This window comes from Panthera pardus, unplaced genomic scaffold (assembly GCF_024362965.1).
Source record: "Panthera pardus isolate Hobbes unplaced genomic scaffold, ASM2436296v1 HiC_scaffold_5, whole genome shotgun sequence".
Taxonomy (NCBI): domain Eukaryota; kingdom Metazoa; phylum Chordata; class Mammalia; order Carnivora; family Felidae; genus Panthera; species Panthera pardus.
The window spans coordinates 9,761,509-9,786,337 of record NW_026526980.1 but is presented as its reverse complement, the minus strand read 5'-3'; the positions used below and the strand labels follow the sequence as shown (position 1 = coordinate 9,786,337).

Sequence of the window (24,829 nt, the reverse complement as noted above, 5' to 3'; positions counted from 1 at the left end):
TCACGTGAACACCCGAGCCTTCGTTTCACCCACAGGAACAACAGAAGAGTGCTTCTCTTAAAGACGGCGTTTAGAAGCCACGTGTATAGCATCTGCAAACTACAGACGGGCAGCCTCTCGCTTAGGAGGCTGCCGTGAAAGCTTCAGGATGCTCCTTCTTCTCGGATGTTGGTGGAAGGTGGACGGAGAGGGCAGTCAGCTTTCCAAAAATAATTTTAAGGCCACATTTCAAAAAGGAGAAACCTAAGGCTTTTGGGGGTGAGGGAAGGAAAATGAAGGAGGAGATGGGAGAGGGGGATGGAGGTGCAAGGGGGCAGAACCTGCTTTTCCTGGGGACTCCGTGGGCAGAGGCAGTGGGGAGGCTTCCCAGCCCGAAGGAGGGGGGCCGCTTTCTCCCTGGGTGGGGCTTGGGGAGGACAGAACCAAAGACAACGTGAGGGGCAGACACAGGTGGCACATGAAAGCCCTCAGTCTAGGGTCTATAAAGTATCTGATTTGCAACGTAAAAAAAAAAATACTTTTGAGAGACAGAGAAGGAAACAGAGGGAGAGAATTTGCATAGATTGTACATTCAGCTCGAGCAGATTTGGGACACCTAATTGTTTCTCCCCCAGGTAAACTTCTCAGCAGACACAATGAGGTAGCGCCTGTGGTAGACCCATGGGCAAAGTAAGGTAACTGAGGCAAAGAGGGCATCCTGCGAGCAAGCAGGGCTTCTGAAACGTGCGCAAGGACAGCTGCTCAAATGTAGGACTTGGAGAGAGCTGGGCTGCGACACAACCTCCCGGGCCCCCCAGCCAACCTGTCATCCATCACCTCTGCCTGGGTGGGCAGGAATTCTGGAAAGTGTGGGCCTCTTTAGGTTGAAGGGGCAGCGACTGAGGTCTCCAAATTCTTTTTTTTTTTAAGCACCATCTTAGGACAGCTGAACAAGCCATTCCTCCTGGGACCCTTCTCTGCAGGACGGTCTCTCCTGGTTGGAATGACTGGTAAGAGGTTTATGGTTTCTTCAGAGCGCTTGGTGAGATTTCACCAAGGGTGGCGCTTTTCCTCCTCCACATGGGCACTGCCTACCTCATGGTAAACCACCTCTCCAGCCAGCAGGTGGGCCGGCAGTGCCCAGGATGAACTGTGGAATTTCCCTTTGCCCACTCTCTCCAACAAAACAAAGAAAAAGCCTTGCCGACACTTAAAATCAGATGTCCAGGACCATTTCCTGTCCTCCCTGGCCCCAAGGGAAGACTGCACTGTGCCTGCATACTCACGTGCAAAACCAGGCAGCAGCCACCATGCTGTCTTACCCCACGATGGAAGGGTCTGGGACCCCTGCCACACAGCACGGCTCTGACCCGGCAGGTGTCAGCCAGCAACCGTTGCCAGTACACCCTCCTACTCCATCCCCCCTTGGATGCTGTAGGGGAGCTTGTGTCCTGAGTCCCCGATAGACTGGGCTGTGTCAAGGGACAGGCTAAAGCCCTACACGTCCGTACTCTGCCCCTTCCTGGCAAAGAGATCAAGGTTCCAGCCGGTGTCCATGCACCAGCCAGGGAACGATGAAGGCAGTGCATCCACCTGCCCCCATGCCCCCCGACATCTGGGGTCTTGCTGGTTCTCTCTGAATGTGCTGGCCTTTTAAAAGTTAAACTGCCATGGGGAAATGAAGTCCAAATGATGCCTTGATCTGACCAGAAAGGTCTCTTTCCAAAGGGAGGAAAGGGCACCCTTGTGACCCACAGGGTCTAGGCCATGCTTTCTGTCCTCCCTGGAGACCATTTGGCGAGACTTGGGCAGGCTGGTTGGGAAATCGCACTGCATGCCCCAGCCTCTGGCATGAGTGACTTCAGACCTGGTCAGTGACTCAGTGCCCCAGGCACTGCCCTTCCAACTATGACTGGGTTTCCAGGGGCTTGTGATTAATCACTCTTAGATTAAAAGAGAGTTCAACTATTAGTGTGTCTCTTGTGGAAACATCTTTTCTCAAATCATCTTAGGCTTTTGCTTATTTTATTCCCTGACCCAAAAGAAACACCTGGGCTGACTGCCTGGCATCCCAAATCCCTTGCAGGGAGGGGGGCTGTGGATCGTGCCCAGAGTAAGCTGGCCCTTCCCCTCGTTCTGGGGGGAAAGCCAGCAATGTGGGCAAGTGTGGACATGGGGCTGAGCCCCACATAGGACACTGTGGAAAACACACGCTCCTAGCCACTCTGCCAGGAGGGAGAAAAGGCAGGCTCCCTGGGTGGGCTGGGGTGGAAAGAGGTGGTGGCAGAGGCCTCTGCACTCAAGTTCATGGACTAATGACCTGGGCTTGCAGAGCAAGACCCTCCACAGCCCCTGCAGCCCCTTGACAGGGGCTAACTCCCAGCTCGGTCCGACTACTCCCCCTTTTTCTAAACTGGATCTTTCTTCTTCCCAGGCTTGCAAGGAGTCAGGTTCCCTCTGTCACCTGCTAAGGTCCCAGGCTCTGCCCTGGGTCCTCTCCCTCCACTGGAGTCATTGGCCTGTTCAGTACTGGAGGCCCAGGCTCCCACCCTGCCTGAGAAGGAGGAAGCCTTCATTGTCGTGAGGGGCACCCCACTATCAGCAGATGCTGAGGCACACATTCTCCTCATAGTGTCCAACACCCCTGCCTTTCCCTCAGGACGTGAAGAATACAGAGCAGACAGGAGATAGACAGACACTGGCCGTGGGGAGGGAGGTGAAGGGGTAGGGAAGGGGGGGGGGGCCTTTCATGAATAAAGGCAGCTTCAGTTAGTAAGAGAACATAACTAACAAGCTGCAAACGCAGCACCTACTATTAGTCATGGACTAAAACATATAAATAATAAATACTGCAAGTGTCCCTCTTCCAGCCCCTCCCTGGCCCGCAGGACATCCGGCCCGGTGGGGCAGGGGCTTGGGGGCAAGAGGCATGGGCTCTGCTCCCTTCACACGCACACTGCACAGAGACACAGGATAGACTCTGCAGCAGAACACGGTGCAGCCACGGGTGGGCCTGTGCCAAAGAAAGCCTGTCGTGGGGACGGGGTGGGGGCTGGAGGAGGAAGGGGCCTGGAGCCACGGCTCAGATGTCAGGTTTCTGCACCTTGAGCACTTAGAGTAACACTGCTGTTAAGGTAGTAACCAATCACATCTGCAAGCTTCCCCCTTTCACACGGCACCTCACAGGAGGAAGGACATGGAGTTAGAAACCAAATCTGAAATGCTTTTGCAGGGATGTAGAAAGTCTGGTCCATTCCTACAGCACCAGGGATGGGGGTGGCAGGTATGATTCACAGAGGTCTGGAGTGCCCGGACCTCAGGGCGGAAGGGCTCACGCACGGGAGGGTATTGCTGTGCCGTCCAGCTCAGGAGTTGGCTCCCAACAATCTCTGAGTTTCATGGCCGTGGTCCCCAAAGTTCCCACTGGCCAGGGCCCACGAATGCCTAGGAGACTTGATGCGTATAAGCATCAGCCTGTCGGTGGCAGTCGGGAGGGAGGCTGGCCTGGAACCCTGGCTCTGTGGCAGTGACACCTTGGGGAACCTTGGCCATGTTCCATCAAAAGGCTCTCCTGCTCATCTAGTGACTAAGGAGGACAACTCAACCTGACAAGGCTGGGGGAAGGCTCAGACAGTCTCCTTCTCCGGCCCAGGAGCAGGAAAATGAGCCCAAGCAGGGGGCTGGAGATCAATCAAGCCCACGGTCTGGGCCGTGCTTTTCCATCTGGCTTTTGCAGAGCCTGTGGGTTCTGGACAGGTACCTTGGGAGGTGCCGCTGATAAAGGGACGGCCTGGTGGGCTGTGCTTGGAGAAGAACCTTACACTCCCCGGCTTCAACCAGAGCAGCCTGGAGTTCAACTGCACCTTGAACTTCCCCCTTCTAACTGCCCTTAGTAAACTAAAGTCTGCTGCTCAAAATAAAAGTTTTGAGAATCACTTGTCTGGGGGACTGGGTCACTGGCAGGGACAACAAGGAACCTATATATAGGCTTTGAGGATCAACCAAAAGAGGTTAAGACCACTGTGGCACGGGGACCAAGCAGTCCTTGCCCCCAGTACCCAGCTTGCCAAATGCAGGTTGTCGGCAGAAACAGCTTTGACCTCTACACCTTCCTTCTCCATCATTCTGTAGCCATGAGAGCTCCTCTCACAAAAGACACCCCCCCCCCCTTCCTGGGGGTGGGAGGCCAGGTGCCACCGGCCCCCCCTGGCTGTTTCCCTTTGAGATCTGCTGTGGCTCACGTGTGCCCAGTGCTACCTGAGCCGGCCGTCAGGTTTGACGGCCCCCAGCTCCGACTTGGGGTCGGGGCTGAAGGAGCTCCAGGCCGTCTGGCTGCAGGTCTGCATGACGGGGCAGGCAGTGGGGCCCGTGGTGCATATGTCCATGGCGGCCCACATCCCACCTACCAGCGAGTCCAGCCAGCGCTCGAGGCCCGCGCCAGCGGTGGCCGCGTTCCTACGAGCCTGCTCCACCTGGGCAGGGCTGATGGGCAGGCTGAGGACGGGGTTCAGGCTCTGGAAGCTCTGTTCCATGTAGGCGCTGCGGAGGGGCCCGTTGTGCAGCCTCAGTGCCTCCTCTGAAACGCAAAGGGATTAGAGGGTCAGACGCACCACAGAGTGGGGGCTGGCTGCGGGCCTTGCACGGCCCGGAGCACCGTCTGTCACCACGTCAGTCACGGGACAAGCTCGGGAAGTTGGTCAGTGGCGCCCACCGCACAGATGAGGAATCTGACCACAGGGACGTTCCTTCCCCAGCCAGGGGCCTGCTTGGTGCAGGGCACTGTCAGCTCATCCCTCCAGTCAGCACATGTTCCCAGAGCAGCATCAGTTACTAGTTCACACATTCATGTGGAGCATTTAAAGCACCTCCTATGTGCAAGGCATTCACTCCTTCATTCATTCATGTGATAAAGATGTATTCAGTGCTGGCTGGATGGCTCTGCCAGTCGAGCACCCCACTCTTGGTTTCAGCTCCACTCCTGATCTCCAGGTTTGTGAGATCGAGTCCCACATCGGGCTCTGTGATGACAGGGCATAGCCTGCCTGGAACTCTCTCCTCCTCTCTCTGCTCCTCCCTGGCTTGCACACATACTCTCTCTCTCTCTTCAACATTAAATCTTTTTTCTTAAGTGCCAAGCTCCACTCCCAGTGGTGGAGTGAACCAGGTGGTCAAGAAGATTACAACCCAGGGGAGGAACACTGATGGCAATAAATAAGCAAGGTCATTTCAATCGGCAATACGCAAAACGGGACTAAACTGGGTGTGACGGTAGAGCAAGGGGTTGGCGAGCTACAGCCCTTGGACCAAATCTGGCCCACCGCGTATTGTTGTAAATAAAGTTTCAGGGGAACACAGCTATGCCTGTGCGTACATCTTGTCTGCGGCTGCTTCTGTGCTACCACAGCACAGGTGAGTACAGATCAAGACCATACGTGGCCCACAAGCTGAAAATATTTACTGTGTAGCCCTTTGCAGTAAAAGCTTGCAGCCCCGGGGTTAGAGAGTGACAAGCGTGTTTCTTTGGGATGAGAGGGGCGAGGCAGGCCTCTGTGAGGTGACAGCTGAGCTGAGTGCTGGTTAATGAGAAAGCAGCAGCCGCAGGTAGATGGCAGGAAAGAGCGTTCAGGGCAGAGGCAACAGTGAGCACAAAGCCTCATTAAGTGCCTTTCTGCAAATCACAGAGGTAACGAGAGGCGGAGCGGGGGTTTGAACCCACGTCGGTCGACCTCAGCTGTCTCTCAGGACAGCCCTGCTTTGCTGAACAGCAGCACTCCATGCGTGAGCGCGAAGATGGCAGTCAGGGTGTCTGGGTCTGAATCCCCACGGCCCACACGCTTGGGGTGTGGATTCTGATACCAACACTGGGCACCTGGTTTCCTTGACCTAGTACCTTTTGTGATGGTTAGAAGGGTTGACTTCTTTTTAAGTGCTTAAAAAGGCACCTAGTGTTAGGATCCCAAATATAGAAAGAACTTGTACAACTCAACACCAAAAAACCCCCAAATAATCCAACTAGCAGAAGACATCCAGAGGGCCAACGGACACATGAAAAGATGCTCATCACCAGTCATTCTTGGAGAAATGCAAATCAAAACCACAATGGGGTATCACCTCACACCTGTCAGAATGAGGACTATAACACACGCACGTGTTGCTGGGGACGTGGAGGAAAAAGAAGCCTCATGGTGGGGACGCAAGCTAGTGCAGCCACTGTCACAAACAGTATGGAGGTTCCTCAAAAAGTTAAAAATAGAACTGCCCTCCAATCCAGCACTCACACTCTAGATATTTACCCAGAGAATATGAAAGCACTGACTTGAAAACACACATGCACCCCTATGTTTACTGCAGCATTATTTACAACAGCCACATTATGCAAGCAGCCCAAGTACTGCTTTATCCATAAAGATAAAGAAGGTAACTTATGTACAGTGGTATTTATGCAGTGGAATATTAGTCACAGAGAAGAATGAAATCTTGCCATTGGCAACAACACGGATGGAACTAGAGGGTATAATGCTAAGTGAAATAAGTCAGAGAAAGATAAATACCCTACGATTTCCCTCCTGGGTGGAATTTAAGAGACAAGAAGGAAAAAAGAGAAACCAAAAAACCAGACTCAAATACAGAGAACATACTGGTGGTTACCAGAGGTGAGGTGGGTGGGGGATGGTAAACTAGGTGAGGATTAGGAGTTGCCTATCGAGATGAGCACTGGGTAATGTATAGATTTGTTAAATCACTACATGTGCACCTGAAACTATAGAATACCACGTTAATTATAATGGACTTAAAATTAAACGAGACAAAATCTGGTGCAAACACACGCACACAAACAATGCCAGGCCTGTACTAAGTGCTTGAAGAAGTTTAGCTAGGGTTACTGTGGCTGGTGTTTTTAGGACACAATCCTCCTACACTCACACAGTCACAGGACCGGTGTTGCCATCCCCATTTTACAGATGGGGACACAGGTGGCTATCGTGTGAGACAGATCAGGGGTTCAATCCAGGACTGGCTGGTTCCAAAGCTCATCATCATGACACTCTATTTGCAGGCACATCCAACCAACTGGAAGCTGGTTTTAAGACTGGTTTTAAGTTTTTAAATTTTATTTTCATCTGGAAGCCAGTCTTTCAAAGACTTGGTTTCCCCATCTGTAAACTGGATACTCATTCCTGGTACCAGATTGACCCCGAGGGCTGGCAAGAGGCTCAGGTAAAGGTTCATATGCTCTGTAAACAGTAAAGGAACACTCAGGAGGCTGTGTGGCTCCTTCCCAGGGTTTCAAGATGGGGGAAGCAGAAAGGGCACGTTTGGGCTGAAGGAAAGAAGCCAAGATACTTCTGTTTTGGAGAGGTTCTCTCTTATTGCCTACTTATTGCCAAATACAAGAACAGGTTCTTAAAACACACGGGCCAGTGATTCTGGTGAGTTGTGTTTTAGCAAATCAGCTCTTGCCCTGCTTGAGATAGCCAGGGTTCTAAGAAATGTCCTTATAGGACAGTGTGGCATTCAGAAAACATTTTCTGTTCACTTGGCAGTGGCTGTCACCCTCACTGGCAACCAGGAGAGCTCAGATAATCCACAGACTGTTTTCTAATATGTGGTCCATGAGTGAGGTTCACGAAGGGGGAAGAAATCCCATACACCTGCAACTAGTGGCATTCACAACATGCCTTGACTGCAGACAAGAAAATCCATCCCTCCCTCCCTCCCTTCCCTCCATCCCCTCTCCGTCCCTCCCCTTCCCAGAAGCAGAGGGGCTGGGCTCCAAGGGTAACAGGTACAAGAAGGGGCAGGAGCCTGCATTAACATATATCCCGGCTTGCTGTGACTTAGCTGACTTAGGTAGGACCCAACGTGTTTATAAATCTGGCAGACAGGGCGGGTAGCTCCTGAACCATCTGCCCAAGAACAAAACCTGTTCTCTCTCCAGCAGGTCCTGATCTGTCCACCAGAGCCTCTCCATGCCTCCACATCTGCAGAGCTGGTGGTGGGGAGATCTCTGAACTGACAAAAGGCAGGGCATGCAAAGTGAAAAGAGCAGCTAACAGACATCTGAACGCTGGGAACCCCGTATTATGGGTGATGCAGAAAACCCTGATGAAAAACGAGGTTAATGTGGGGAAATGCTATCACAGCATTAGCCCGTGATGCTTGCCTCTATAATTAAATTTTCCTCAATTCCACCTCATCAGATTTCTCGAGATTACCAGGGATGCATCAATAGCAAATTACTCCTGATGAATCATTTTACAAACTGCGTTGCTCCCACCTTCGTGTTCCCTGCCACTGGAACATCATTAATAGACACAAATGCTGATGTGGCGGGGGGCAGCTCCCAGTGGGGTACAATGACCCCTGGCTATTCCTGGGCAGGGTTACAAGAGCCTTGCCATCCTCAGAAACTCTAAGGAGGAAAAACTGGAAAAATCAGGACCCAGTTAAAGGCCCCAGGCTATTTTACTGGGGTGAGGAGGTAGATTCAGGACCCCTCCTTTGTTATATCCGACAGGTGTATGTGGAGCAAAGAGGACAATGCTATTTCTCTCCCTCTCTTCTGCATCTTTCTTTGGGAACTCTCAGGGATGCTAAAGATGTGAACCTAATCAGGAGGGCACTTGAGGGCCCTCAGTGGGTGGGCTCTGGCCCAGCTAGTTCTGGATGTGTTCTTTTGCCTGCTTCCCAGGGGAGCTGGGAGGATCAGATTTCCTTCTCCAGAAAATATGAGGCCTGGATCTTTCTGCTTGCTCAGCACAGAAACTTAGAAGAGGCCCACACAAGTTCACTTCAACACCCCCTTGTTAGGATTCCAGGCAACCCCTCCCCATGTCTATGTCCCCCTCTCCTTGTGTCACCAGCTAAATGGCACCCAGCCCAGAACTGAGAGTTTAGCTAACCAGAGGCTGGAGTGCGTTTTTGGCTTCTGGGTTTCTGATCTGTTAGATATAGACCAACAATTTCAAATACAGAGAGATCCAGAAATCCTGTTTCTAAGAATCTATTTTATAGATGTATCTGTATGGGCACAGACAATTTCAAGAATCTTTGCAGCGTTACCTGTAACCCTACCACGACCGAAAGAAACTGTATGTCCACTCAGGGGATGAAAGATAGATTGTGGGTCTTTCTCCCAGTGGAATACGAGGCAGCTAGTAGCTTTATATATATTGACTCGTTAAGTCCAAAGAGAAGTTTCACCCCAAAATGTATCACTCCATTTTCAAACACCAGCAATGTGTGGGTGACTTATTTTGTGTGTTGATGCTTTAGAAGCCTTGAGAAACCTCTAGAAGGATGAACACCAAAGTGTTGGCAGTGGTTACTCTGGGAGGTAGGACTGAGCAGGGAGGAAGATGTTCCCAGTGATCAAAGGGGGAGGAGGAAAGGACAGAAAAATAAAAGTAAACTCTCTGGGTAAGAAAAGAAAAAGAAGGCGGCACGTTAAGAGTCTGACATCCCTCTCTGTGCTCAGCAGGAACCACTGTCCTGATTTCCTATTAACAACTCGTTTCCTCACAGCTTTTTATGGACAGAGAATCCTGAAATAATGTAGTGGTGGCTTGGCTTGCTTTTGAACTTTAAATGTATGCGCTCTAATTATGACTCTTCTGTGATATTTTCCTCTCAACATTATGTTGTAGAGACTCATCCAGATCAATGCATGGCATGGAGCTCCGCTGTCTGAACAGACCCCGCGGTGTTCATGCATCTGAATGTGGGCATCTGGACTGCTTCCGGTTTGGTGCCATTATGAACAATTCTGCTCTACTTCTGCACACGTCTGTAGGGCATACACCTTAGGCTGGGATTTCTGGGCAGTAGGAGGTGTGTGTTCAGCTTTGGTAGGAGATGCTATGCCATTTTCTAAACCCGTTTTATCACTTTGCCCCACCCCCCGCCAGCACTACATGGGAAGCCATTATTCTCCAACCCTCCATCATATGATACTGTCTAACCTTCGAACATTTCACAACATAGTGGCATGAAATCGGATCTCTTTTTGCTTTTAATTTGCGTTGCTCTCGTTATTCATGAGGCTGAGCATCTTTTCATATGTGTGTGGGCCATTTATGCCCTGTCCTTTTTTTTTTTTCCCCTTTCTCCTTTGTAGCAAAGGCCAGCAATCCTTTTCTCTAAAGGGCCAGATAGTCGGTTGTTTTGGATTTGTGGGCCATGCAATCTGTGTCAAAATTACTCGATGCTGCCACTGTAGTCCCAAGGAAACCATAAACAATATGTAAATAAATGGGTGTGGCTGTGTCCCAATAAAACTTTATTTAAAAAAGAGGGAGTGGGCCAGATTCGGCCCCTGGCTTGTAGTTTGACTTATGGGATTTCTTTATATATTCTGAATGTATTTTTTTTTATGTGTAGCAAATATTTTCTTACTAGTCTTTTCATCTAGTGTTATCATATTTTTGATGGAAAGAATTTCCTATTTTAATTACTATTTTTAAAAAAGTAAGATTTGCCAAAACTCAGTATCTGCCTGGGTTTATTTCCCATCTTGTTTTAAATATAATCAGGGCTCTCTGGAAGTCCAGTGGGAGAGCATCTAATAATTAGGTACCTAATACACAGATGACATCATCTCAGTGTGCAGGTAGAAAATTAGAAGGCTCTCTTTGCAAACAAGCAGGGAAAAATGCCAAGCAGAGAGCACTATTCTCTGAGGCAGCCCACATGCCCCCCACCTGCAATGCCTGAGGGAGAAGACCCGGGAGACGCCCAGGATGGATTATTTCCACCCCCAGAGACACTAGGAGTACTCACCTGGTTTGATGGGCTGCCTATTTGAGAAGGTCAGAGGTGCAACGAGGAATTTGGTCTCTGCAACTGGCACCCAGTGGTGAAGAATTTTCACTGTCCAGACCCCAGGCCTCAGGGGCAAGTTCAAAGGGGGCTTGTAGTGAGTGAATTCGGCAGTGGATTCAATCAGGATGTCATAGGTGGCTGCGATGATGTTGACGGGATCCACCCAGATGACAGTCACGGTGACATTGGGGCCCTTCCCCCATTTCTGCATGCCTACCGGCTCATCCATGGGCCCCAGGAGCCCCCCAAAGTTGCGGAAGAGCCGCTCCTTGGCATCCCAGTCGGTGCCGACCTGAAAGAAGAGAACGAGTCTTGGAATCACTGAGCCGGATTTAGGATACAGGGTCCCAGAGAGGCCTACCATCCTGCTTGTTGGGCTACATACACCCATTTTACAGATGAGGAAATGGAAGCTCTCAGGAGGTCACCTGCTCAAGACTGCAAAAGTGGTAGTAAGCAGAAGATTTGAGATTTGGACCCAGTCTGTGGTCTGTTCATTAAACCACTAGGCCTCCTGGGCCTCATACAGCATTTGACACTTGGAAAGAAAACACACAACATGCACTGAATCAATCAATGCCTGCTGGCAGGCCATCCCGAGGACACATACCTCCACTGCTCAGCAGGTGCGGGCGGTTTCCACTTTGGTTCTCCGTCTTCTAGATCAGGCACCTCCATCTAGTATGACATTCTGAACATGAATGGAGCTCAGGTTTCTGAGCTGCTCTATCACAAGCTGGGAAAAAGGAGGGTCCCTCAGCCTCACTTATTGCTGGCAGTTCACATGGCTCTCCTGGGAAGAGACCGCTGTGGCCTCCCTAACACACTCAGAGCTAGACCTTAGGGGTGGGACATGGCTGTGACACCCACCCTTCCTGCCAGCGAGCTGGTGTCTGTGTGGCTCTGACTGGCTAGGGGCCTGCTCTTGGCTTCCCTCCTAACACTAGAGTCACCTGCAGTTTGTTCTTCAGCCAGAGTGGCCAGGAAGAGCCTCTGAAATGTCCTCTCGCTGCTGCTCAGTGCCCCTGTGGCTTGCTTCACTGTGCTTTCCTGGTGCCTAGCACCATGCCTGGTGCACAGCAGGTGTCTGTGTCTGGTTAATATCTGTCACATCGCTGAGTGAGTGACATCGCAAAGAAATGAATGGACTACACAGATCCCTGATACTGAGCTGTTACTATTTCAAACCAATTTAAACGAGGGGTCTTCTGCTCCCCCAGGAGATTTAACTTCATGTTTTTGAAGATACAGCATGTGGGCAATGTTGTCAGCAGATAATGAGCACACTCTAAGGCTTGCCTGTTTCTGTGGTCTTTCCATGACCAGCATCTCCAAGGTGTGCGTGCGGGTTGGGGTACAGGTGCATGAGAAGGTGCACCAACACCCCGAGAAGATGCCTCATGTACAGGCGCTGGCTTACTTTCTTGTTCTTGCCACAGGTTGCTGCGTCTGGTCTTTCTCTTAGACCCAGAGTTCCGTGGCTCATGCTTCCCAAGAGCTTACCATGGGACTGGCTTAACGCTGAGCGCTCCAGTGCACCCACTTGTTTGACCCTCTCCGCTCCGTGAAGGGGAGACACCATCACTATCCTCGTTTTACAGATGAGAAAACTGAGGCTCAGGGCACTGAGGTCACTTGTTGTGGTCAGTGAGGGGCAGAGCCAACAAGGGGACCCAGGAAGTCCAACCCCAGAGGCTGTGTTCTAGTCCACTCTTGTGTTGCTGATCATTCATTCACTTGCTCATTCAAAAGTTCACTCACACAGACGTGCCAGACGCCTACTGTCTGCCAGGGATGCACGCTCCCACAGCTTGTTCCAGGTTTCCATGTTTACACAAGAGCCTACGGACTGGGACCGAGGAGCTGTCCTAAGGGCAGCGGAGGTAGGGATGGCTGTGGCACTTCGGCAGGGGTGGCCGGCCCTCCCAGATCGATGATAATGCGGCATCCGCTGCCACCGTGTGGATCAGCTCCCCCTGAGGACCCTGGTGCTAGCACAGTGGCTGGAACACAGCAGGAAGCAAACAGCTACTATTAACTGAAGAAATGAATGAATGAGCGCGCAGGATTCCAGATAGCCTCCACGCCTCGGAGAGTTTTCTCAAGAAATGCAGTCCTGTTACATCCCCTACATCCAACCCTTGCTGGTCTCAAGTCCAGTCTCTCATCCCCATCCTGCGTGGTCTCGTCCCTTTCTGTCTTGCTTCATCTCCGCCCCCCAGCCTCCCTCCCATTCACCCCTGCTCCAGGACACCTGGATGTCTTGGCGCCTCTGTGAGGAGGGCTCTCTCTCGTCTTTGACCTTTTCTTTCTTTCTGGCCCTCTGGCTGGAACAGTCTTCCTTCCTTTCCCCACCGTCCTCCTGCCCAGACCGCACTCCCCACAGAGAGCTCAGCCAATGCGTCAGCTTTACTAAGAAGCCTTCCCAGTTAGAGGCACCACCCTGGTGCTTCTCTAGTCTCTTTTTTAAAAAAAGTGTTTATTTTTGAGAGAGAAAGAGCGTGAGCAGAGGAAGGGGGAGGACACAGAGAGAGGGGACAGAGGATCTGAAGTGGGCTCTGTGCTGACAGGAGAGAGCTCAATGCAGCGCTTGAACTCAGGAGCCATGAGACCTTGACCTGAGGGGAAGTCGGATGCTTAACCGACTGAGCCACCCAGGCGCCCCGAGGTGGGTGCTTCTCTAGGTGTTTGCCCCTCTCAGTTTTGGGTTTGTTTGGTTTTTTTTTTGCACAGTTTTACACCTTTTAATTTATGTGTCTCTTTCCTGAGCTCCGGACTGCCAACTCCATGAGGAGAGTGGCTGTGTCTGGCCTGTTCACCGATGTATCACTGGTGCCTAAAGCAGTACTGAGCACATGGTGGTGCTCGTCTGACTTTCTCCATCCATCCATCCATCCTCTATCCATGAACAATTAGGGGCCAAGCACACGGACATCCCTATGCACCAGGCCCTCCACACGCTGGCTTTCCCACAGACACTAACAAATGGAGGACTGCTCAGAAACTTACTGGGGTCCTACTTAAGGAAGGGCTTTGTGGCCATTTAGGGCAGTGTGGGGACGCTCCAGACCAGTGTCCTTAGATTCCCCAAAGAAAGGGGGATGACCAATTCTCTTAAGTCTGAGCTCTAAAACCAAGATAGTCCAGATAGAAGATCTGTACAGCAGCTGTCAGTGGAGAAGTGGATCTCACTTCCAATCCTAGAAGAGGGGGCAGAAGCCTGGCTGCCTCCCCCAAGCACGAGCAGGGCTGCCTGAGATGGAACCCCACTGCTGTCACAACCTCTGGGGCTTCAAGATCTTTTCACAGACTCACCGTGCAAGCCCATAAACACTTACTACACAGTGATTACTACTCAAATTTAAGTGCCTGTTCAAGTTCAACATATGGCTCCCCAACTTCAAACCCACTAAGAGCTTCTCACTGCGTTTCAAATACAATCTGAGCTTTCCTTCCACGGCCTTCAAGCGCCCCCTCATGATCTGTCCCATTCCCTCCGAGACCTCCCTTCTACCACTCTCCCTCTCACGGTGCTCTGGCCACACTGGCCTTGCTGCTCCTTGAGTGTGCCAAGCTCCTTCCTGGAGGCCCAGGGCCTTTGCACATGCTCTTCTCTCTGTTTGGAATGCTATAGGTCTTCCAGTGGATGGTTCTTTTTTACAGGATGCTGCTCTGCAGTAATCTCCTTAGAAAAGCTTTCCTGGATGAACCATCCCATTGGAAGTAGTCCCCATCAGCCTCTTCAGTCCTCAGCAAGGACAGGAATGAAGTTTTATGTTCTTTAGCTGAAATGTTTTTCTTCATTTATTTGCTCACTCACAGGCTGCCTTACCACCTGACTATAATTCCATGACAAGAGCCTGTCTAGGTCACCGTGGTCTCTCTGCACCTAGTACACTGTAGCTACTTGGTGACTGTCTGTAAAGCAATGAGCATCTTTTCTGCCAGCCACCAGCATGGCACTCCCATGGGATGGAGAAGTCCCTCTGATGGCCCAACAATGGCCACCTGCTCTGAGCCAGGCCCTGAGCAGAGTCCTGGGGCTGTGCTGCCACAAGGCGGGGGGGGGGGGGGGCATTCCCTACAGTTCTCTCCTTTCTTTTTACCAATTTTATACTGTTTGCCTTATAAATTATTAGGAATTCAGAAAAAAATTCAAAATACAAAATCCAGGGCCCCCTGCATCACACGCTGTTGCTCTGCCAGAGGTCTTGGTGGTTCTCACATCAAAGTTACCAGCCCTATGGTAGGAAGCCTCACAAATCACTAGCCATTGAGTGGCCAACCTCATTTGTCACCGCCAGAAGTGCCCAGTTACCCACTGGCAGGCTGATAAACAGGGAGAGCCCAGCCACCAGGCATCCGTCTCGTTAATGGGACGTTAATGTCTTCAGTTGGCCGCCCGGGGCCCCCAGCGCAGGATCCAACTGGGGCAGTGTCTAATGGCCCCCTGATGCTGGTAATTTATGGAGTCGACTTCCATGGCAGCTTGAATCCAGCCAATCCATTTGGATCCTTAATTGAGAATGGTGGCTTAACAAGAAACCCCATGCAGTAGGGCACAGCTCGGCCAGGTAGGCCACAGGCGGCTGGTGACGGACCGGCAGGGACAGTATAAGCAGGTGGGATCCTTCCTGCCTATCCCCGCCCACTCCCAGCTTTTTCAAGATACTCCCTATTCTAAAACTAGACTCTTCGTAGTTAACCCAGCAGCCCAGCTCACTGGGACTGCTCAACTCCAGAGATGCATCACCTTCTCTGGCTCCTGGCTGATATGGGGAAGGCAGAAATCAGGTGCTGGAGTTTTGTGTGGGCGACCCTCACCACGCTGGATCATGCTTCCTTTCCTCCGGCATCCCCCACCCAAGTCGACATACTCCTTCATTCAGAAATCGTATTCAGCACCTAGAGATGCTGGGTACAGGGAACACAGTCCCAGCTTTCTCGAGGATGATCAGCAAGTGATCAGAGAAACCAACAAGATGATGTTTAAATGGTAAGTGCTAAGAAAAGAAAACAATAAAATAGGTACATGTCAAGTGGAGAATTTGCTCTTGTGGCATATGTAGGTGGGAGGGAAGGCTTCTCTGACGGTTCACCATTGGGATGCAGATCAGAATAACAAAAAAAAAGCTATGTGAAAACCTGGGGGAAAGTATTCTAGGCCGGAAGATGAGAATCTGCCAAGCTGGAGGCAGGAACAAGCTTGGCATGTGTGACAACAACACAAGAAGTGTGAGTGGGGAGGAGAGTGGTAACAAATGAGGCTGGATACATAGAGGCCAGACTGGGTCTGCAGGTATGGCTGATGTCATAAGGGTGGTGCTGGGCAAAAAAACAAAAACAAAAAACAAAATAAAAACTAAAAATGCATCCCATGGATTCATGTACCCACACACCTGTCTGTCTATCCAGTGGCCCACCTGCCCACCTATCCACCCACCCATCCATCCATCCACCCACTCACCCATCTATCCATCCATCCATCCATGCATCTATCAATTCATCTGTCCATCCATGTATCTATCCATCCATCCATCCATCCATCCATCCATCCATCCATCCATCCACTCATTCAATGACTGATTTGAATAAAACCCTGTGCTAGGAATTGGGGAGACAGAAACACCATTAAGCATGAGATACGTGGGCAGAGATACCTGGGCTCAATTTGGAGCTCTACCACTTCCTAGCTAAGATCCAGAAAGTTCTTGGCCCTCCAGAGGCCTCAGTTTTCCAGTCTGTAAAAGGAGACTAATGCCATCACTTCATTACGATACTGGTTTGTTCTGTCTATTGCTAATACAGGTTTAGGAGGAGTCACTGGGTAGGATAAAAAATTAAGAGGATTCTACTGGTAAAAAAAACAGACCAAGGGTTCAGGTCAGTTTGGACCACTGAGAGCGGCCACACACTCTGTCTCCCTCCCTCCTCCCGTTTAAGATGCCGGTTCCCGTGCACTGGAAGATCTGTAGGTATGGGGTTAGCTATCGTCCAGGCTCTCCAACTCCCCTTCTCTTCCATCTCCATCCTCAAATGTCAGACTGGGAAACAGAGGCCGGCAGGGGGGCCGCAAAAGACGAACAAGCACGACAGGACTCCTACCTCAGAAAATTGGAGCCTCCCGAAGTCACTGGGGGGACTTGCAATCTTGAAGACTTTCTTTGGCATCACCCATGTCTCCAGGGTCTCAAGTTTGCTCACGGCCAGATTGGTAGCGTGATGCTTGATCAGAAAGCCCTGGAAGCGGTCCGCAAGGAAGTAGAGGTGGACGGATGCTGGGTGGCCCATCGGGTAGTACCTGTAACAGATGCAGTCTTACGTGGGCTCATGTGGTAGGGCCAGAGGTGTGTGGGCTCACAACAGAGCGCGTTACCCATCATACTGGGGCCGTTCCAAAAACAGGCCCCGTTTTACACAGTGCAGACCATGGTCCTTTGCACCCTCCTGAAAGCTGCTCCCTGTGTATCTCGGGTCCCAATAACTATAAATGACTTCTTGGCTGTTTATAAATGTAAAACATGCTGACTGAACAAAAGCACAATAAAGAAAATAAACATTATTACTTTTGATGCTTCTTCCCATGGAGGATGTCAGTTCACAGTTATTTATTGATCCTCTGGTGCTAGGTACCAGAAAGTGACAACAGTATGCCAACGGTGCCATATTGATGTCTTTCCCTTCAGCCTTATTTTCTATACATATATTTGCATATATCTTACATATTTGGGATAATACACCTTCTGCTTTTATTCTGCTTTTGCTTCATAGTATTGCCTAAGCATTATCTCATGTCTTTGAAAAGTCTCTGAAAACATGATTTTTTCTGAGTGTGTGCACACACACCACTCCCTTGTAATGCCATAGGTCATAGAGCAAGTCCATCTTTGGATGCTTAATGTGTTTTTTGTTTTTGTTTTTTTTTGCAATTCTAAACAATGCTGCATTAAACATCTTTTAATAAAAAACCTTTTTTGGAACATCACTCTCTCTCATCTCCAAAAGGCTCTTTATGTCTGCTGTTCAACTTTATCAGAAAGGTTGTACTGATTTACATTCCCACTGTCCTTCTCACCCCACAGCATTGGGTATTATCCTTAAAAACTATTGCCAATCCAAGAGATATACACACAAACAGGTAGCCCCTTAATACACATGCCTTTGATACTCAAGGTCTCTCGGCTGAAAGGGGCAGGGAAGCTAAGCAGAGGTACCCCAAGGAGGCGGGGGGGGGGGGGGGGAGGCACAGAGAGAGGGGAGTTGTGGACAGCTCAGCTCTTTGTCCTTCCTACGCATGAAATAAAAGCTGCCGGCCTCTGTAATGTGTTAATAGCATAACACTCAGAAGGTGCTGGTGGCCCCTAGGGAACAGCATTCCACAAATCATTGCCCCACCCCTTGTCCTTCCTGCCCTCTGGCTCCAGTCAGGAGTTTAAGTCTTCATGTCCAATTATAATGGTCAGGGAAGCTGCCTTCCTGTGTTGACACATCTCCCGAAGTCACCGTCTTGTTGTTGGGATGCCTCCAGGGCTCTGAGAAAAAAAGCTTATGCTGTCTTGGGATTGCCAGTGGAACATTCAGGGCTTATGCAAACCCGCTTTGGGTCTGGATGCTGGGAGCCACAAACCCCCCTCCCTGGACTGTGCTGCCGAACTTTCTGCCATGATGGGAATGCTTTTCTCCCCTGCTGTCCAGTACAGTAGCAACCAGCCACCTGTGACTCCCGAGCGCTTGAAACGTGGCCAGTGTGACTAAGGAGGTGACGTTTGAATTTTAGTTAATTTAAACGTGAATGCTCGCTTGTGGCTGGTAGCCACTGTGGAGAGCCTAGACTTGTGGAGGGGTCTTGGGGCAGCCTGCATTCATGTCCCCAGTTCTTCACCTCCGCTGTCTCCACACTCTTTTCCATTTGACTCTGTACGTCTCCTTGCACCAATGAGACAGTCTAGTTCTCGGTCTTGAATCTGTTTTGGCTAGCAGAGTGTGGTACAAGGGGTGTCATGCCAGGTCTGAGCCAGAGCCTCCAGAGTCTTGTACATTTCTACTTGGCTCTTGCTCTGTTGTGCCTACCTTGAGAGCATGCCTGAGCTCGCCTGCCAGGGGAGGAGGCACGGAGAACAAGAACAGAGCCATCCCCACTATCCCAGCCGAAGCCATCCTAGATCCGCTGACAAGTCTCAGCTACAGACAACAGAGCCCCACTTGTGACCTGCAGCTGGCTGTAGATGCGGAAGAGACACCAGCTGAGACCAGGAAAACTGCCCAGCTGACCCACACACTTGAGCGCTGTGTCAATGCTGATCCTTTCAAAACACTAATTTGGGACTTGTTATGTGGCATCATTACAATAGATAGTCTGTCCACGTTTGTTCTGTAAGGTGGGTAGGGTCAGTGAGGGTGGACGAAACATAGGAGAGCTTGTCATGAGAGTCAAGAGAAAAAAGTGGTTCCAGAAGGGAGTGGCCAGTGGTACTAGGTGCTACTAAGGGATCAAGTAAATGAGCCATGGTCAAGCATTCTAGAAATCCAGGAGTTAGTCTTTGATTGCTTGCCTTCCCTCACCTTCTATCAAGAAATCCTGTTGTTCCCACCTGAATCCATCCTCTCTTCTCCTTATGCACTGCTAGCATCCATCCTCATCCAAGCCACCATCACACCCTACCTGGCCCTTTCCAGGACCTTCCTTGCTTGTCCCTTCCTACTGTGTCCACCGTAACCCATTGTTAGTAGCCATATCCACTGTCCACTGCTTAAATACCATAAGTGGTTTGCTTGATGTCTATGATAAAATCCAACCTCCCCATGTGGCTGACCAGGTCCTGCCTCTCCTTCTAGCCTCATTTTGTTTCCCTTTGTCCCAACCCTTTACCTTCTAGCCACATGGATTCTTTATTTTGGGTTCTTGAGCATGCTAAGCTCATTTCTACCTTGGAACCTTTGCACAGGATAAACTTTTTGCTGGGGATGCTCTTCTCCTGTTACATTGCACGTCTGGCTCTGTAGTCCCATTCTGCACAAATGTTACCACCTCAGAGAGATCTTGCTTGACCACTGAATCTTAAGTCACCAACTCATTGCTACCATGTGGCTTTTGTTAGGTATGCTGAGGTACTGTCTTTACACTAGAATGGAAAATCCTTGAATTCAGGGGCCTGGTTTGTCTGGGTCACAGCCGAGTGCCCAGTGCCTAACAGGGCCTGACACATGGGAGATGCTCAGTAAATGCATGTTGATTGAGTGAAAATTCTAGAAGGGTTTTCTCTTGAACCTTTGGCTTCTAAGGTGCATCTAGGGTACATATAACCCTATATATAACTGAAAAAAAAGTCCTGTGATACCTCCTCTTGACTGTATATGGTACTTGAGCAATTAAAACTAAAATGAGGGGTGTGCCTGGGTGGTTCAGTCCTTCAAGTGTCCAACTTCGGCTCAGGTCATGATCTCACGGCTTGTGATTTCCAGCCCCGTGTAGGGTTCTTTGCTGACAGTTCAGAGCCTGGAGCCTGCATCAGATTCTGTCTCTGTCTCTCTGTGCTCCTCTCCCACTCACTCTCTCTCTCTCAAAAATAAACATTAAAAAATTTAAAAACAGCAAGACAGGTCATTTTAATTAGGTGCAGTACAATATACAAAATCCAACAGGATATGACCCAAAGGGTGCCACAGATGCATCCCATCTGGCCCAAAGGGGTTTTCCTTATTTAAAGAAGGTGGGCATTGAAAAAACTTAGATTCACACAAAAATCTGGATTTCTAATTTCTCTTGAAAAATCAGGAGACTGGTTGGCAACTTCAAGTCTGCAATTCCCAGAAGGCAAGGATGTGCTGGAGCTTGGTACCAGGGCCCATGGGTACTCCACACTGGCATGGTCACCCCGCCCCGTGAGGACTGGCACTGGCTGACACCTGCTATTCTCTGGCTCGGGATAGCATTTGGATTTAAGCACCTGTATTAAAATACTGACATGGTTATCTCTGGATGGTGGCTCAAAAGCAAACTTGTATGTATGTATGTATGTATGTATGTATTTGTTTATTTTGTATTCTCTCAATTTGCCATTTCAAAAATTTCTGCAATGAACATGTGTCATTTTATAATGAGAAAAAAAAATCAATAAACATTACTTTTATGAAAGGTTATACTATAGACTGGAAGGACAATTTGCATGAGACGCCCAGAGGAAATGAGACTCCTGAAATAAAGTTTTCATTTGCTATTTCCCCAGATACCCCAGAGGCAGGAATTCACTCTCTTTTGCCTTTTGGGATAAGGGTCCTTTGTCCTGATTTATTTCCAGGCACATATCCATAAATATATCTGCTTTGCCCACAGCAAGGCACAATGGTTCTATTATAATAAAAAATGAGGTAGAAGCCAAAGGATTCTAGGCCTGAGGCAACTTGATGGCTTGTTTAATCCCCAAACAAATACCAGGAGAATATTTCAACAACCCTAAATAAATTGTGGGTGTCTTTTGGAATTTCGTATCGGTCATTTACCTTATCAATTCCATCAAGTCTGGGACTAAAACTATTCTTGAACAACATTTGCCTCCCCAGAGTCAGACACCGAGTTACCTACAGGGATGCATGTGGTGGCTCTGAAAGCCAGGATCCTGTCCCCAAACTAGCAGGAGGGGAAAGACACTGGTGACGACCTTGACCCGGGGCACCGCACCTATCCGCAGTGGGCGTGTTGGAGGGAAGTCTGAGCTACTGGCCGCTTGGGAGAGGGAGGAGTGGGGCTCTTAGGGGAGCCCCAGATGAGCATCACAGAGGCCTTGAAAGTGACCTTCAAAGACTGGGGAAGGGTGGGCCGCACAAGAAGCGGGGAGGCGCTGAGCACAGGGAAACAGCCAAGGAGGAAGCGGTTCATACCAGCTACGAAGCGTGCAGCTCCCACACCGGGCTCAGTGTTGACTGCTTTTGGCAGCTTCACGATAATGGCAACTGAGATACCAACAGTGACATGCGTCCTTACTGAGCACTTAGCATGTAAAACACTTAAATGGGATGATAATAGTAACAGTGATACGTAGCTCATGAGGCAGCATTTGAAGATGATCTCCGTTAAAATTCACATCACCTTACTGACACTATGTGCATCTTATAGATGAGGAAGCTGAGGCAGAGAGATTAATGACTTGTCCAAGGTCAACAGGTATGGAGTGCAGTCCTGGGCTCCCAACCCAGGCTGGTCTCCCTTCAAACCCAATCAGAACTCGCACGGAGAGGAGAGGCGAAGCGTGAGGCCAGGAGGAGAGAACGGAAGTGTCTGCTGCAGCCCAGCTGGGTATGCACCAGGCACTGGGCGGATACTCCCATGTTTGCAGCTTGGAGGGAACAAGACAGTTCCTCTTTCTTCTCTTCTTCCACTCCCCAGATGAGGAAACAGAAGAGCAAGGAGGGACACCAGGGGAGGCCTCAGTGTGGACAGACCGTTGTTCCAAAAAAAAAAAAAAAAAGAAGAAGAAGAAATGTTTTCTCTTTGTAGTTAAAGGAGGGAGGTGGGATGAGGAAGAGAACGCAGACCAAGAAAGAGAGGGAGAGTGATGAGCACTTCTGGGAATGCATCCTAAGGAAATCATCAGAAAAGAGAAGGGGGAAAAAAAAAAGAGGCTTTCTGCACAAAGATAGTCATCAGAACATTATTTACAATGGTCCATTACTGCCAAGGCAACGGGAAAGGGCAGAACCAGGCAAACTCTGGAATTTCTACTCAATGGAATCCTTGCAGGCATTAAAGAGGATCATTATCATTAGGGAGGCGGCAGAGCGGCATGGGGAAAAGGGGGCGAATATTATAACGTCAAATGAAAAAAAAAAAAACCAGGGCTCCCAATTCTTGGTGCAATTATGTAAACATCTGCAATGCGCATTGCTGGTACGGAAGAAGAGGCAGGCAAAATAGACCAGGGCTGGAGGGCTTCGCGAAGGGGAAGGGGCCCAGGGTGAATGATCTTCTACCTTCCCCTCTTCTTTGCATATATTCTAGAACACTCTTTCTTCAAGTCTCAACTGGTACCTGCTAGTGGTGGGTGAGATGACGCTAAGCGGTACCTGAACATCTTAAATAACAGTTCTGCATGTTAATGACGCTTCTGGTTATATTTTTAGGTGTGTCAGTGATAGTATGGCTATGTATTAAAAAGGAGTCTTTATTTTTCAGAGATACGTATTAAAAATATGTATAGCTCAAATGGAAGGTCGCCTGGGATTTGCTGCAATCAAACTATCTGGGAGGAGGGTAAGTGGGCAAGGGCGAAGAGAGGAAATCACCGTGGCCCTGAGCTAGAGATTGCTAGAACTGGGCGATGGGAGCATGGGGTCGCACTCTGCTATTTCATATATACTTGACATTTTCTGTAATAAAAAGTAAAAAAAAAAAATAAGTTCTGCATTTTCATGGTTACCTTCCACTTAAGACAAACACCACTATACAACATGGTGATCTAAAGCTTCCCTGTAAGATACACGTACTTAGCATAAACATGAGCGCGCTGCAAGGGAATAAGTAGGTAAACAGTAGACTTGGTATTATGAAAAAGCGGAAGAGTGACCGTGGCTTAGAGTGGAAGAGTGCCGGCCCTTCGGACAGTTCAGATGCTTTTCAGGCCCTAGGAGACTGGGAGAGGTGAGGTGCGCGGCTACAGCCCCCAGAGAGGTGGAGGTCCCCACGCAGTGCCCCCTTTTGGTGCTGTGCCGCCCGCCCCTCCTGCACCCCGGGACGATTCTCCCCACCCATGGGCTCACCGGCAGCTGTTCTCCCCCTCCACGTGCAGCGACGACTCAGCCCGTCGGAGGCCCAGGCGGGCAAAGGAGTGATACAAGGTGAGTGCCACGTCGCTCAGGCTGTGGGTGCCATCTGGCTCATCATACACGTTCTCCCAGTAGGAGCGGAGGCCCGGGGTGCCCGCGGGGTAGTTCCCGTACAGGTAATAGTCCAGCTGCCCGATGATTTCCTGATTCACCACGGCTTCGAATTTTCGGGCAAAGAAGGTGGGCCTGGCTGTCTGCTGTGCTCATGGGATAAAAAAAGCAGTGTCAGGGAGTGGGATGGGGGAGGGAGTGGGGGTTTGGGGAGCAGGGCTCGGCAAGCCACCCTGTCTGGATCCACATCCCAGCTCTGACACTTTCTAACCTCTCTGTCCTCAGTTTCCCTATCCGTAAAGTGGAGATCCTCAGAAGTGTGTTAGGATTGAATGAGTTAATATTTGGAGAGCATTTAAAGCAATGATGGGCACAGAGTAAGCATCATTTAAATGTCTGTTAAATAAATGACGTCCTAGATGTTTATAGCTGAGATGGATCTCAGGAATCATTTAGCTGAAGGTCTGGGGCAAATATAGCCTACAGATATATTTTAGTCGTCCAGCAGAGTGTTTTAAAATTGAATTAGCTGGCAATATTTAAAAAGTACAAGAGTTCACAGAAACAACTTTTAGCTTTCCTTTAAACAGAAATACATCTGGCAACATCCAGGCCCCTGTTCCTACATGGGAATGACTGCTTAAAGCTGGAGAGCAAGGGGGCGCCTGGGAGGCCCAGTCAGTTAAGTGTCCGACTCTTGATTTCGGCTCAGGTCACGATCCCAGGGTCTTGGGATCGAGCCCCGCATCAGGCTGCACTGAGTGTGGAGCCTGCTTGGGATTCTCTCTCTCCCTCTGCCCCCTCTTCCCTATGTGCCCACTCTAAAATAAAAAATAATAAGGCTGAAAAGCAGCTGTCCCTTTAGATGGGCATATCCTCTTCAGCTCGCCATAGTCTCCACTACTCCCTACTGCCTCCTGGGCCCTGCAGCTGATTTACAGACTCACAAGGAACTCCGAGAGGTACTGATCAGAACAATCTGTGGGAGTGAGACTTAGGAATCTACATTCTTAACAGGTTTTTGGGGTGATACTTTTATAAGACTCCAGGGTAAGGTAAATGGTGCCTGACTGGGCTAAATACCACAGTCAATTCAACATTTTTAAAAAAATTCAGATTCTGGGGTCCATCCCCAGGCCTACAGACTCAACATCTCTGG

General features: G+C 49.8%; 1 protein-coding gene across 2 annotated transcripts in view; it reads right to left on the bottom strand.

Annotated features, from left to right (window-relative positions):
* Positions 1-4,169: 4,169 nt before the first annotated feature.
* The window catches only part of XYLT1 (xylosyltransferase 1), a 306,010-nt gene continuing 285,350 nt past the window's right edge, over positions 4,170-24,829 (bottom strand). For both annotated transcript variants that reach the window (XM_053894433.1, XM_053894434.1), the window contains exons 9-12: positions 23,554-23,816; positions 16,906-17,101; positions 10,759-11,092; positions 4,170-4,555 (exon numbers count right to left, since the gene is read on the bottom strand). In XM_053894433.1, coding sequence (XP_053750408.1) covers positions 4,233-4,555; positions 10,759-11,092; positions 16,906-17,101; positions 23,554-23,816 — 1,116 coding nt within the window. In that variant the 3' untranslated portion in view covers positions 4,170-4,232. The remainder of the gene's footprint in view (positions 4,556-10,758; positions 11,093-16,905; positions 17,102-23,553; positions 23,817-24,829) is intronic.